The sequence below is a fragment of the Staurois parvus genome, unplaced genomic scaffold, assembly GCF_062004578.1.
Source record: "Staurois parvus isolate SC_StPar_1 unplaced genomic scaffold, SC_StPar_1.0 ptg000827l, whole genome shotgun sequence".
NCBI classification, from domain to species: Eukaryota; Metazoa; Chordata; class Amphibia; order Anura; family Ranidae; genus Staurois; species Staurois parvus.
In genome coordinates this window covers 6726238-6742384 of record NW_028318623.1, presented here as the reverse complement: position 1 = coordinate 6742384, position 16147 = coordinate 6726238, and the positions used below count along the sequence as shown (strand labels likewise).

The window sequence follows — 16147 nt, the reverse complement described above, 5'->3', positions numbered from 1 at the left end:
AGACCGGATAAAGTGAATGCGGGGTCCGGGGAGAGCGGATATAGTGAATGCCGGGTCCGGGGAGAGCGGATATAGTGAATGCAGGGTCTGGGGAGACTGGATATAGTGAATGCAGGGTCTGGGGAGACTGGATATAGTGAATGCAGGGTCTGGGGAGACTGGATATAGTGAATGCAGGGTTCGGGGAGACTGGATATAGTGAATGCAGGGTCCGGGGAGAGCGGATATAGTGAATGCAGGGTCCGGGGAGACCGGATATAGTGAATGCAGGGTCCAGGGGAGAGCGGATATAGTGAATGCAGGGTCCAGGGTTTAGTAACACTAAGAGTGGCGGGCCCAGCTATGCCTCCTCCATCAACCAGCGTACCTCTGTTTCCTCACAGTAACAGAATAAGATCCCAGACAGAACAGCCATCCACAGCAGTGTGATTACAGTGAAGCACCAACACACTGCCCCCTAGTAAAACACTCCCAGCACACAGTTAACCCTTTGATCGCCCCCGATGTTAACCCCTTCCTGCCCAGTGCCATTAGTACAGTGTCAGTGCTTTTTTTTTTTTTTTTTTTAATGCTGATCACTCTATTGGTGTCACTGGGGATATCAGTGACACCAAGTCAGTTCCCCCTAGTGTCAGAATGTCCGCCACAGTCCCGCTATAAGTCGCTGATCGCCGCCATTACTAATTAAAATGAAAAAAAAAATCCCAGTATACAAACCACCATTTGTAAACTCTATAACTTTCATGTTAATGAATTCATTTACACGTATTGGGATTTTTTTTTTAGCAAAGACATGGAGCAGAATACATTTTGGCCTCAGTTTATGACGAAATTTGATTATTTAAATTTTTTTTACTGGATATGTTTAATGACAAAAAGTCAAAAATATTTATTCTCAATATTGTCGGTCTTTTTGTGAAAAACGCAGAGGCGATCAAATACCACTGAAAGAAAGCTCTATTCGTGGGAAAAAAGGATGTAAATTTAATTTGGGTGCAGCGTTGCATGACTGCGCAATTGTCAGTCAAAGTAACACAGCGCCGTAACGTAATAAATGGCCTGATCAGGAAGGGGGGTAAATCCTCTGGAGGGCAAGTGGTTAGGGTAATGTTTGTTTTCTTTGTATCCAGTGGTTTTGGACTTCCCCAGTCCTTTGAGGGCAGCAAGACGTGCACTATCCATGATTACCAGGACGGATCCATAGCCTCTATCGAGCTCACCCCCGAGTGCAGGGGTATTTGTGTTTGTCATTTTGGGTGGTTGTCAGAATACAATAGCCGAAGTGGGGGATTCCTCCAGCCTATATAGCATTGATGGGTAAATCTGGTAAATAATTTTTTTTCTGCCTGCAGGTTAAACTAAAATATTCCATACCTGTATACCCAGGAGGTCATGTCTGCTTCATTTATCACCTCCCTCCCATTTCCATTCTAATAGATTTTTGTCCAAGCAGAATGTTCCTGGATGATCCTGCTGGATGACCCCTACGGGCTGTCAAACTTTGCATGCTCACTTGTCCACCATCATGCTCCTTATTGAGTGTGTGCAGAGTTCTCATTCATCTGGAACATATACAATAGACTATGCTTTTGCAACTTTTTGCTTCTTTTCGCGTTATAAGCTATAAGTGCCAGCAAGCCCTTTCAGCCTCCAATTGGAGGGTTTACTGGCATTTCTAGCCATGTAATACCAAAGGAAACATGTTGACCCTATGCAGCCTTCCAGTATGAAATACCACTCTGCTATGGTTAATGAGCAACCTGTTCAAGCTCCCAGAATTGCAAATCATTAAACCCCTTCATCAGTTAAATTCTTTCTTTAGCCTTCCACCTAGTACTAAAGGGTTGTAATTTAATTTTATTTCTGCACGTATCCCTTTCTCCATACTTTCTGCTGCGGTCAACACTTAGGAAATGGGAACACCCTAATTCAGATGCAGCCAAGACTAAGGGTTCACGCACATGGCCATTTTGTAGATCTAACAATAATTTGCCCAAGGGAGCCGAATGTTAATGGTTGTTGGCAGCCATACTCTTGTAAACACCAATGCTCTTTTGCAGCAGCTTTCAAGTGCGTACAAGGACATGTAGCATTTAAGATGCCTACTAATGTCTGTGTGCATGAACTCTGAAAATCTAGCAAAGGGTCCATCCATTCCACACTTTGAACATCATTTTAATTAAGTTTCTGCTGGAGAGATCAAGTAGCAAGAAGAGGTTCCTCTGGGGGGGGGGGTCATAGCATAAAAGTTTTGACCTTATAACTGTAACGGAACTGGACCCAGACCGCACCTGGGTATTTCTGTTATACTGCAGCTTCCCTGTCCGAACACAAATCCCCGGATCCCCATCGCTGATCATTCTGGAAATAGACAGCACCCGACTCTTCTTAAGACAGGAAATCAACTCCTTTATTTTTACACAAACACAAGATATATACACAGGGCGGGGAAACACAACCAGGAACAGGAAACACATCATCAGCCCGCCCCATCAGTGGGAAGGGCTACAGGAAACACCCCCCCACCCAACCAAGACACAGAACAATGGGATGTGGCACCTGGCAGTGAACAATGGACAACCACATGGCAGTGAACAATGGACAACCACCTGGCAGTGAACAATGGACAACCACATGGCAGAGAACAATCCCCACACCAATACATAATACTAGGACACCCACACCAATACATAATACTAGGACATGGAGTTAAACATAATGAAGGGAACATGAGCTGACACAGGGATCCCCCCCACCACAAAAGTCACTCCCGTCACAATAACCAATCCCCATGCTATACAAAAAAAGAAAATTTTTGGCTAAAAGTTATGAAAAAACATTAAGGCTTTGAGTGGACAGGGTATAGTTATATTGTAGAAGGTGGGCCAATATTTTGCTTCTGGCCAAGCTTGCTGGTTGACAGTTGATCCATGAAGGTTACACTTTATTTATAAAGAAGTATCACAATGCAGTGCAGCGCTAGGAAGTATATATCTAATAAAATGCCTTTGCGATAAATATAGTTCATGGATAAATTATTATTATTATACTGTATTTATAGAGCACCAAAGGGTATGCTCAGCGCTGTAAAGTAGCAAGGGGGACAGAACATGAGAAAAGACAGTGACAATACAATACACGAGGGGTTCGAGGGCCCTGCTCTTTAAATGATAAAATATATATAAAGAGAAATGTTCCAAAAGTGACAATAGTGCTCTGAAGGTGCCTGCTTCAAAAGTATTCCGGTGCTTGTGCAGATGGTAATAGTAAAATTGCGCACTCACCGATGCGCAACTTGAATGTGCATATAAGTATAGGTCAAGTTGTCCTCTCAAGGGGATCAGGGTAGAGCAGATGGTAGGTAATCCTTCCTCTGAAGGGTAAGTGGCACACTGGGTGATTTCAAGGCTTTACGGTGATCCAAGACAGCCAGAGGTCCCCTACAGGGATTGGTGGGTACAGCTTCCTGGATATACAGGAGATCTCCTTTCTGGGTACTGGAATGGACCTTGAATGGGCTTCTGCAAATTAATTTACTCCACCAGGGAGTTAAACAAGAGGGTGCCCATAGTGTAGTATATTATATAGAATTTATTAAGGGATAATGTCTCCCAAATTGAGCATGAAAGAAGTGTAAAATCGATGCATCAAAACATGTAGAAAAAGCAGCAATTTAGGACTGACCGTCCAGCATCCAAGATGGCCGCCGGACCTCCACGAGGCTCCGGAGGCGTGATGTCACGGCGTAACCAGCTCCTCCTGTAAACAATAGGAATTCTACCACTCCCTCCGCATGACAAATGTTGGTGCCTCCAACAGATCCCTGTACATGTTGGGAGCAGGTACGTGAATCTAATGCATCGTGAGGGGATGAGGTATGGTTATATTGTGGAGGGTGGGAAGATAATATTGGCTTCTGGCCAAGCTTGCCGGGTGACTATCAATCCATGGTGTAGGAACAAGTTTATAGGCATGCTGAATTACTTCTTGGAATTCATAAAAAGTCTTGCAAACGCTTTGCCACTCCTTCACATGAGAAATGTTGGTGCCTTCAGCAGACTTCTAGATGTGTTGGAAACGGGTACATGAATCTGTTGCATGGTGAGGGGGCCAGCACTGAGGCTGAAGTGTTCATACCACGACCACTGTGTCCTCAAGCCTTTTGTTAGGACACTGTCCACTATGAAGCAGATGGTTTCCTAGAAACCAGTTATGCATCACCGGCCATTCAGCTGTTGGTCCAGAGATCTCTATTATTGACCAGATATGGCCATTGCCATATTTGGGTAATTACATCAGGCAACGTGCCACCCCTTGGTTTACATACACCTGTCAGCCTGGGAACCTTCGCTTTTAACGAATTTTTCCTTACCGTGAGTACTCGCAGTTGGATGCGCAGAAATCCCCCATAAAGCTGTGCGAACTTTGCTGCAGCCGTATTACGCCTTCCACTTACCGCGACTGCAGCTAAACTCCATGATTCCTGCGCCTCCAACTGGTTTAGCTATCTCGAGATGTGGGGAAATGGAGCTCCTGTTACCCAGGAATAATCAGATGATACTCTCAGGCTGCTGTTGGAATTCACATGGAGGCTGGCTGCAGACTCAGCCCCCGGTTTTATTACACACACGCCCCCCACATGAGTCAGGTCAATCCCCTCCCACAGAACAATGCATGGGGAGTGCCTATACACAGGATGTACATTCCAGTTGGAGCGTAGCCTTTCCTCTTATCTATCACCAGTCCTCCCCTCCCTCCATGAGCTCTCTGAGGGAAGCAACCTTCCCCCTTTACACCAGTCCTCCCCTCCCCCCCATGAACTCTCTGAGGAGAGCAAACTTCCCATCCTATTAGCTCCTAGTGGTATGTAAATTCTCTGTACAAGCATCCCCTAGATTAAACAGTGCCAGTCTGTATCTGAATGGGCCCGATTAAAACACATCCATCCAGATACAGTTTCAGGTCGGTAGTGGTTGAAGAGATACATATGAGCCCACACGCGGAGTTCGCACTGCCCGGCGCCTGGCCATACGAAGTCCATGTGGTACTATGCTGCTGATATGTGGATACAGGCCGCGGCCTACCGCCGGCGGCATTCGCATCGAATGCTGTGGTGGTATACACGGCGGTCTATAAGCGCAGATCTGCCATCTCGTCCATTACCGAGCTGAGTACTGTAACATATACATTGTAAATGCGCATGGCCTAATTACAGCCTTCAGAGCTTTAATTAAGCCACACGAGAGACATATGAATAACACTAATATATGACACATTTAAAGTTCAACCTAAAATACAAAATTTCCATGACAGTGGCGCCAGGGATCCATCACTGGTTGCTAGGATGCTGGCGGGCACAGCGACCAAAGAGCCCAGTGCTCACGCAGATAACAGGCAGGAGAGAGATGTGGCCAGCGGTGGGATAAGCAGTGGAGGATCAGAGGTCACAAAGCAGTCAGACTTGGTCAGGGATTGGAACCCACAGGTAGGGGGGAGAGGAGAGCCTGAGGAGGGTCAGAGGATAGAGATCAGTTGGGAGAAAAGTGAGAGGCAGAGCACATGTGCAGGGCAAGACACAACTGGTCTTACCCTAGGTTCACAGCATTTTGCAGAAACGCAATACAGTTCATATGGGACATGTTCACATCTCCGCATTTGCACCCGGTGCGTTTTTTGGAAAGGGTCAGGGACTTTTGTGAGCGCAGAAAGTTGTGTTTTTGGTTCTATAGACTTCAATGGAAACACTGCAAAAAAGCACGTAGTGCGTTTTTTGCTGCGTTGATGCATTTTTTGAAAAAAACCCTGCGCCAAAAAATATATAACTCCTAAGCCAATGCTGCTGCTCGTTGTTGACAGACCTTCAAACAAAATTAATGAAAATGAAAAACAGCGCAAAAAAAAATAAAAAAATAAAAAAACAATAATATATAAAATAATGTCCAAATAAAAGTGCAAAATAAAAGTCCCAATCCAAAGATTGAAATATTATACAGTATTTATATAGTGCTAAAAGGTTTGCTCAGCGCTGTACATTTTAGGGGGAGACAGAACATGAGACAATACAGTAACAATACAATACATGAGGGGTTCGAGGGCCCTTCTCTTTCGAGCTTATAATCTAGGAGGGAGGGGGTAGTGGTACAGGAGGAAGTGGCTGTGGGAGATGGAGTGGTAGGAGGAGAGGAGGAGATCGGCTGTTAGGTGAGGGTGGGGTAGGCTTCCCTGAAGAGATGGGTTTTCAGGGTGTGCCTAAAGGTGAGGAGGGTAGGTGACAGTCTGATGAGTTCAGGATAGACTGAAGCGGGATAGTCTGCGATGAGATAGGCCAGTGAGAAGGGAGTTGCAGTAGTCCAGACGTGAAATAATAAGGGAGTGAACGAGTAGTTTAGTAGTGTCTGGGGTTAGGAACGAACGTATTTTGGAGATAAATAAATCTTCAATGTGCTCCAAAAATTTATGTAAAAGTGCCGCATGCAGAAACTTCAGTGTATTAGAACCATCCGTGATAACCAACATATACTGCACTCACCAAATATAGTGGACTCTCCGTGATTAAGAGTCAAATACGCTTTGTGGCTATTATATATCCTTCTAATAGGGGTTCACACTGCTCGGAAGAATGCTCCAATAGAAGGATTTCCCACACAATTCGTAAAAAAGATAAAAATCTGATAGTGTAATATTGTCTAAAGAATGCAGGGTCATGAAAGGGGATAACAAGTTGAGGAAATTGACTCAATTCCAATCCCAAGACAATGGGGTCATTTAGAAGATCCGAAAATTCATTATGTATGGGAGTACGCATGTGACCTATCTTTTAGAATGTCCGTGCCACCTACAGGGAGAACTACCAGGAAATTGTCCACTAGACTTGGAGAGCATATTAGAAATATAAAGAAGGGCTTCAGACATCATAGTTTATCTTTTGCAGAAAATTTCACAACTAGGATCTTTATTTGATAAGATTTTGTGGGATTGATAGTTGAACCTCATTGGTGTGAGGATGATTTGGCTAGGTCAATCTCACAGAATGAAACAAAGTGGATCCTGCAGCTTAGAACCTTGACCCCTAGGGGGTTAAATCACTGTACAGGACCTCTGTGTGAGGTCCCGATCATGTGATCACTGATTGGCCAATCAGTGATCACATGAATAGTAGTAAGCAAGATGTCACTTTTGACATCATTGCTTACTACGTGTGAAATCTGTGAATGATAACAGAGGTCACATGGCACAAGGCTATTCACAACAGCCTTGTACCATGTGCAGCCAGAGAAAAGGAGAAATGGTTGCTTTTATAGCCTTTATGGGTGTAAAAGCAATCCGTGTAAAAAAAAAATATATATATATTCATCACAACCCACAAGTTGTACAGTGTCACTATGGTGACACTGTACTGCTATAGTGGCAGTATGTTAAAAAAAAAAACAATAACAAAAAATAAAAATGTAAAAAAAATTTTGGAAAAATTATAATATAAACACATAAATAATATAAAAAAAAGTGAGAATTTTTTTTTTTTTTTAAATTAGAATTTTTGGTTATAAACTAATTTGGTGTTTTTTTTTTTTTTACTAAAGATAACCGAATACATAACAAGAAAAAAATAAAAAGAAATATTATTTATTTGCAAAAATGTTTAAGAAAAAAACACTTTATAAAAATTTTTTGGAATTTTTCATTTATATAGTTAATAAGATAACAATCCCAGTGGTGAATAAATACCACCAAAATAAAGTTTTATCTGTCTCAAAAAAATGCTAAAAAATTCATGTGGGTACAGTGTTGCATGACCGCGCAATTGTCATTCAAAGTGTGATAGAGCTGAAAGCTGGAAATTGCCCTGGAAGGGGTTACAATACCACTGGCAAAGCTCTTATTTGCTCTGCTTGTAGAATGTGCCGCTTCATCATTCAAAAAGGATTACAGCCAGTTCCTAATTACACAGAGGTCCCGTACAGTGATCGGTGTTCCACTGTGTCCCAGGGAGCGCACACAACCTGTAAATGTGGGCGCTGTTTATGTACATGGGCCGGATGGGAACTGGTTAAGGGCCAGTTTACACCACATGCCACCCAGTGCGGTTTTTTTCCTGCATCAAAAATGCATGCATAGTATTTTCCATGTATTCCAGTAGCGCTGGTTCACACCAGTGCAGTTCCCAAAATGTTTTTGTAGCTAGAGCCTTATGCAGGCCATAGACGGGTTGAAAATCGGCCGATTTTTCTTTAAAAAAAACGAAAAAACGGTCGTTCAAGCGGCCGACGTTACCAGCAACGGTAAAAAAAATCGGCCGATTTTCATCCCGTCTACAGCTGGCAAAAAGTGTCCCTGCAGAGAGCTCCGCTATTTCTTTGACAGTTCCTTGACATTTATAGCGGTTGCAACAATGTATCTATTTGTATCCATTTCGGATACAGATGGTTTTATTCGGAAATAAATAGATACATTGTTGCAACCGCTATAAATGTCAAGGAACTGTCAGAAGAAATAGCGGAACTCTCTGCAGGGACACTTTTTGCTGGACTGGAATTCCTCTTCTTCTTCATCCTCTTCTTCTTCTTCATCCTCTACTTCTTCTTCATCCTCTACTTCTTCTTCCTCTTCTTCTTCTTCTACTTCTTCTTCTTCTTCCACTTCTTCTTCATCCTCTTCTACTTCTTCTTCATCCTCTTCTACTTCTTCTTCTTCTTCATCATCCTCTTCTTCATCATCCTCTTCTTCATCATCCTCTTCTTCATCATCCTCTTCTTCATCATCCTCTTCTTCATCATCCTCTTCTTCTTCATCCTCTTCTTCTTCATCCTCATCTTCATCATCCTCTTCTTCTTCATCCTCTTCTTCTTCATCCTCTTCATCCTCATCCTCTTCTTCTTCATCCTCTTCATCTTCATCCTCTTCATCCTCTTCTTCTTCCTCTTCTTCTTCTTCCTCTTCTTCTTCTTCCTCTTCTTCTTCCTCCTCTTCTTCCTCCTCCTCTTCTTCCTCCTCCTTCTTCTTCCTCCTTCTTCTTCTTCCTCCTTCTTCTTCTTCCTCCTTCTTCTTCTTCCTCCTTCTTCTTCTTCCTCCTTCTTCTTCTTCCTCCTTCTTCATCTTCCTCCTTCTTCATCTTCCTCCTTCTTCTTCTTCCTCCTCTTTTCTTCCTCCTCCTCTTCCTCCTCCTCCTCCTCCTCCTCTTCTTCCTCCTCCTCCTCTTCTTCCTCCTCCTCCTCTTCTTCTTCCTCCTCCTCTTCTTCTTCCTCCTCCTCTTCTTCTTCCTCCTCCTTCTTCTTCTTCCTCCTCCTTCTTCTTCTTCTTCCTCCTCCTTCTTCTTCCTCCTCCTCCTCCTCTTCTTCCTCCTCCTCCTCCTCCTCTTCTTCTTCCTCCTCCTCTTCTTCTTCTTCCTCCTCCTCTTCTTCTTCTTCCTCCTCTTCTTCTTCATCCTCTTCTTCCTCTTCTTTTTGTCTTCCTCTTGCAGGTCACTGCTCATGCGCAGATTTTTTTATCGGTAAAAGAACGGCTGATTTGCCCATCATTGCTGCGAAAATCGGCCGATCGGCAAAATCGGCCGATTTTTTCCAACTTTACCGATAAAAAAATCTGCCAAAATACTGAAAAACGGCCGAACATTTAGCCCACAAACGATCCGAAAATCGGCCGATTTTATTTTCGGACGAAAAATCGGCCGATTTTCGACCCATCTATGGCCTGCATAAGTCTGATTCCCAGAATTATTCAACTAACTTCCCCTGAGCCCAGGTCACTCTAGATCCCCTCCACAGTCTGGGACCGGACAGTGAAAGGAGAGGCAGCGCAGTGATGAGCTCCTCTCCCTGTCACTCTGCTGTCTCCTCCTATCAGCATGCTTCTTGTCAGCACATGAACTGATTGTCTACTGGTGCTGCTTCACCGTCTCATAATCCTGCCCTGCTGTACAGGGACAACAAGAAGCTGATACCAGGTCGAATCTAGGTATTTACACAGATTTGCATTTAACCCTTTCCCGCCGGCGCCACCCGGCCCTTTAAGAGATCCAGAAGCTGGGAGGCGGGACAGGGTTTAGGGATCATGTGACCGCTGTGACGCGTCATCACGGCGGTCACATGATCGGGAAAGGTCCCAATCGAAAGAACAGATCGGGACCTTTCCGTGAGTACTGGACATGTGTGCTGGGAGCACGCAGGGCACGTGCTCTCAGCAGATATGTTTTTTGTTAATTTGCGGCCGCTCGGCGTCTAGGACCAGACGCCAGGAGGCCGCACATTTGTGTGCAGCCGGCATAAAGGGGTTAAAATACATTTAATGTTGCATTATTAAATACAGAGCTACATTAACTGGTGTCTTTTATATCTGCCTAGAGTTCAGCTTTAAGCTCCTAGTATTTACTTACATTGAGCTATCGTCCCTGTTAGGCTGACCATACACTATACAATCTGATTGTACAATCTCATTTATATCTACCATCAACTATACTATATAGTGGAAGAGCCTGTCTGATTTCATACAGATTGAACAGATTGCTTGGGGTTGTCCTCATATCACATAGATTTGGTAAAGGAAAATCCTACAGTCAGACTGTAAAAAGGATGGCCAGCCATTTGAATTCTAAACCTTTTACTCTGCCATTGTCTGATACATCGGTCTCCAAACTTTCTAAACAAAGGACCAGTTTACTATCCTTCGGACTTTACAGGGCTGGACTGTGGCCAAAGGGAGTAGAAAATGTCCAGCCGTCAGTAACCATGCCCCATCATTTGTGTCTGCGAGCTGAACTGTGCCCCATCATTGGTGTCAGTGGTAGGAATACTGTTCCATCATTGGTATCCATGGGAGGCACAGTGTTCCATTGTTGGTGTCAGTGGGAATAAAAGTGTTCCATCGTTGGTGTCGGTGGAATGAATAGTGTTCCATTGTTGGTGTCAGTGAGAGGAATAGTGTTCCATTTTTGGTGTCAGTAGGAATAAGTGTTCCATTGTTGGTGTCAGTGGGAATAAAAGTGTTCCATCGTTGCTGTCAGTGGGAGGAATAATGCCTCATCGTTGGTGTCAGTGGGAGTAGTGCCCTATTGTTGTCAGTGGCAGGAGTGCTGCCTCATCGTTGGTGTCAGTGGGAGGAATAATGCTCCATCGTTGATATCCATGGGATGAGTAAGTTCCATTGTTGGTGTAAGTGAGAGGAATAGTGCTCCATGGTTGGTGTCAGTGGGAGAAATAGTGCCCCATTGTTGGTGTTAGTGGGAGGAATAGTGCCCCATCGTTGGTGTCAGTGGGAGGAGTAGAGCCCCATTGTTGGTGTCCATGGAAGGAATAGTGCTCCATCGTTGTGTCCATGGAAGGAATAGTGCCCCATCATTGGTGTCAATGGGAGGAATAATGCCCCATCGTTGTTGTCAGTGGGAGGAATAATGACCCATCGTTGGTGTCAGTGGATGGAATAGTGCCCCATCGTTGGTGTCAGTGGGAGGAATAATGCCTCATCGTTGGTGTCAGTGGGAGGAATAATGCCCCATCGTTTGGTGTCAGTGGATGGAATAGTGCCCCGTTGTCGGTGTCAGTGGGAGAAATAGTGCCCCATCGTTGGTGTCAGTGGGAGGAATAATGCCCCATTGTCGGTGTCAGTGGGAGGAATAATGCCCCATCGTTGGTGTCAGTGGGAGGAATAGTGCCCCATCGTTGGTGTCAGTGGGAGGAATAGTGCCCCATCGTTGGTGTCAGTGGGAGGAATAATGCCCCATTGTTGGTGTCAGTGGTTGGAATAGTGCCCCATCATTGGTGTCAGTGGATGGAATAGTGCCCCAAGGGTCGGATAAAGGCAAGCCCCCAGGCCGCAGTTTGGAGACCACTGGTGTAATACGACTTGCAATCTGTCTTCAACTTAGACATTGATTAAAAAAAAAAACCAATAAACTAAAATGTCTCCTCTTATTTTGTATTGCAGTCTTCTTTACCGTATTGATGGTTTCGGCCAACACACTGGAAATAGTCCTGAGCCCTGGGAAACCAATAATAGGTGGGAGTGTTACTTTTAATGTCCCTGGAATCACGGAAGGAATCCGATTCTTTGACTGGTACCGAGGAAACGACACATCTTCTGCCAACCAGATTATAAGGTTCAACAATAGGGATGGCTCGACGAGTAGGGGGCAGAAAGCCATTGCGACGGCCAGCGTCTTCCCCAACGCCTCCTTGGTGATTACAAACGTAACAAAGGCTCTTGAGGATAAATACATGGTGGAGATCCAGGGGGATGCAACTCTATATCAAGGCACTGTGTTCCTGGTGGTTGATGGTGAGTACGTCATTATTTGTTTAACTCTTTGATATGGCACTGACACCGTTGAAATTATAAAGTCCATTTACAAAGCTACCTAGTGACACCAGAGCCCAAGGAGCCCATCCACATTCCTTGCAATACACACCACTACGAAGAATGGCGCCACACTGCAATAACAGCACACAAATCGACAGGTTGATGGAGAGCACACACCACTTCTGTCTGTGCTAGGACCACCCTCACGCGTTTTGTCCATTTACAATTAACCACTTCCAGTCTGGACACTTTTACCCTCTTCCTGTCCAGGCCAATTTTCAGCTTTCAGCCCTATCACATTTTGAATGACAATTGCGCGGTCATGCAACACTGTACCCATATGAATTTCTTAGCATTTTTTTGAGACAGATAAAGCTTTGTTTTGGTGGTATTTATTCACTACTGGGATTTTTATTTTTTTTTTTTTTGCTATATAAATGAAAAAGTCCAAACATTTTGAAAAATAGTGTTTTTCTTATAAAAGTGCGCAAATAAATAATATTTCTTCATAAATCTTGACCAAAATGTATTCAGTTATCTTTTTAATAAACAAAGAAATTAGCCAAATTAGTTTATAACCAAAAATTATAATTTTTCCAATTATAGATCAGAGTTCCAGTCAGTTTCCGGTGCAGAAAAAAGTAGAAGATGCTGCATTTTTTTTTTCTGCACAGAACCGTACTGGAACATAGCAAACTGCACCAGAACTTTGTGTGGTGTGAACTGTAAGCAAAAACGTATCCGGTGTGCATTTTCATAGTGTGAACTGGCCCTCAGGCTATGGAGGGCAATGCTGTGACTTGTAGCGTCAAGCTGCGGAAGGCAATGATGGGACTTCTAGTCTTACAGCCACCAGAGGACAATGCTGGGACTTGTAGTTTCATAGCCACCAGAGGACAATGCTGGGACTTGTAGTTTCACAGCCACCAGAGGACAATGCTGGGACTTGTAGTTTCAAATTCTAGGGGGTAGTGCGGGGAATTTTAGGCTTACAGGCTCTGAAGGGCAATGCTGAGACTTGTAGTCTCACAGCCACCAGAGGACAATGCTGGGACTTGTAGTGTCACAGCCACCAGAGCACAATGCTGGGACTTGTAGTCTCACAGCCACCAGAGGACAATGCTGGGACTTGTAGTCTCACAGCCACCAGAGGACAATGCTGGGACTTGTAGTCTTACAGCCACCAGAGCACAATGCTGGGACTTGTAGTCTCACAGCCACCAGAGGACAATGCTGGGACTTGTAGTCTCACAGCCACCAGAGGACAATGCTGGGACTTGTAGTCTCACAGCCACCAGAGGACAATGCTGGGACTTGTAGTCTCACAGCCACCAGACGGCAATGCTGGGACTTGTAGTCTCACAGCCACCAGACGGCAATGCTGAGACTTGTAGTCTCACAGCCACCAGAGGGCAATGCTGGGACTTGTAGTCTTACAGCCACCAGAGCACAGTGCTGGGACTTGTAGTCTTACAGCCACCAGAGCACAATGCTGGGACTTGTAGTCTCACAGCCACCAGAGGGCAATGCTGGGACTTGTAGTCTCACAGCCACCAGAAGGCAATGCTGGGACTTGTAGTCTTACAGCCACCAGAGCACAATGCTTGGACTTGTAGTCTTACAGCCACCGGAGCGCAATGCTGGGACTTGTAGTCTCACAGCCACCGGAGCGCAATGCTGGGACTTGTAGTCTCACAGCCACTGGAGCACAATGCTGGGACTTGTAGTCTCACAGCCACCAGAGGGCAATGCTGGGACTTGTAGTCTCACATCCACCAGAGCACAATGCTGGGACTTGTAGTCTCACAGCCACCGGAGCGCAATGCTGGGACTTGTAGTCTCACAGCCACCGGAGCGCAATGCTGGGACTTGTAGTCTCACAGCCATCAGAGGGCAATGCTGGGACTTGTAGTCTCACAGCCATCAGAAGGCAATGCTGGGACTTGTAGTCTCACAGCCACCAGAGGGCAATGCTGGGACTTGTAGTCTCACAGCCACCAGAGCACAATGTTGGGACTTGTAGTCTCACAGGCACTGGAGCACAATTCTGTCACTTGCAGTCTCCCAGACAATGGAGGGCAGTGTGGGTCTTTTAGTCTTACAGGAACTGGAGGGCAATGCTGGGACTTGTAGTCTCACAGGCACTGGAGGACAACCTATAAATGCAAACAAATCTGAAATGAGATGTACGGCCCTCCCCGAACCAGGTGAGTATTGCAGATATCACATAGAAGTCCCCTCACTGATGAGTCATTCCAGACAGGGACACTTCTCTTGAACGGCGGCCCAGGAAGTGTAGAGGATTCTGGGTAGCCATTCCATGCATTGCCGTCTTTAGAGCATGACATGAGCTTTTTCTGTAGCAGATAACCAGCTGCAGACTGATCTCTTTGGGTCAGTTAGACGTTATCAGTGTAAAGCACACTGGTGTGATCCGTGATGTACAGCTCAGGGCGGAGGACACTCATGGGACCGGCATGCTATATGCTCTCCTATTTCCTGTAGGAGCTTACAATCGAAGATCCTTCTCTCACATTCATACACATACACTCACCGGCCACTTTATTAGGTACACCTGTTTTAATTGCTTGTTAACACAAATTGCTAATCAGCCAATCGCATGGCAGCAACTCAATGCATTTAGGCATCTAGACACGGTGAAGACAACTGGCTGAATTTCAAACTGAGCATCAGAATGGGGAAGAAAGGAAATTTAGCTGACTCTGAATGTGGCATGATTGTTGGTGCCAGACAGGCTGGTCTAAGTATTTCAAAAACTGCTGATCTACTGGGATTTTCACGCACAACCATCTCTAGAGTTTACAGAAAATAGGCCGAAAAAGAGGAAATATCAAGCGAGCGGCAGTTGTGTGGATGAAAATGCCTTGTTGATGTCAGCGGAGAATGGGAAGACTGGTTCGAGATGAAAACAAGGCAGCAGTAACTCAAATAACCACTCGTTACAACCAGTGTATACAGAATAGCATCTCTGAGCGCACAACACATCGAGCCTTGAAGCAGATGGGCTACAGCAGCAGAAGACCAAACCGGGTGTCAGTGTCCCCATCTTTTGATGGCTACTTCCAGCACCATGTCACAAAGCTCAAATCAACTCAAACTGGTTTCTTGAACATGACAATGACAATGAGGTCACTGGACCCCAATAGCCTCCACAGTCACCAGATCTCAATACAATAGGGCACCTTTGGGATGTGGTGTAACGGGAGATTCGCATCATGGATGTGCAGCCAACAAATCTGGTGGTGATATGGTGTGTGGAGTATTTTCTTGGCACACTTTGGGCCCCCTAGGATCAAACATTTTTTAAACCCCACGGCATACCTGAGTATTGTTTCTGACCATGCCCATCTCTTTCTGACTACAGTGTCCTCATCTTCTGATGACTACTTCCAGCTGGATAATGCACCTTGTCACAAAGCTCAAATCTTCTCAGACTGATTTCAATGAGTTTACTGTATTCCAATGGCCTCCACAGTCACCAGATCTCCATTCAATAGAGTAGCTTTGGGATGTGGTGGAACGGGAGATTTGCATCATGGATGTGCAGCCAAGAAATCTGCAGGAAAAGTGTGATGCTATCAGGTCAATATGGACCAAAATCTCTGAGGAATGTTTCCAACAGCTATACCAAGAAGATCTAAGGCAAAAGGGGGTCCAACCCGGTACTAGCAAAGTGGATCTAATAAAGTGGCCGCGGGTGTACTAGGGCCAGTTTAGACAGGAGCCAGTTAACCTACCAGCATGTCTTAGCAGTGTGGGAGTACCAGAGCACCAGGAGCAAATGCATACAAGTACGGGGCTACTGTGTATATATACACAGGCATTCAGCACAATAGAA

At 45.0% G+C, this 16147-nt stretch overlaps 1 protein-coding gene across 2 annotated transcripts in view; it reads left to right on the top strand.

The window, feature by feature from the left end:
* LOC149443888 (uncharacterized) overlaps positions 1–16147 on the top strand; it is a 44985-nt gene that overhangs the window by 13270 nt on the left and 15568 nt on the right. For both annotated transcript variants that reach the window (XM_089655214.1, XM_089655213.1), the window contains exon 2: positions 11917–12267. In XM_089655214.1, the coding sequence (XP_089511340.1) occupies positions 11917–12267 (351 nt within the window). The remainder of the gene's footprint in view (positions 1–11916; positions 12268–16147) is intronic.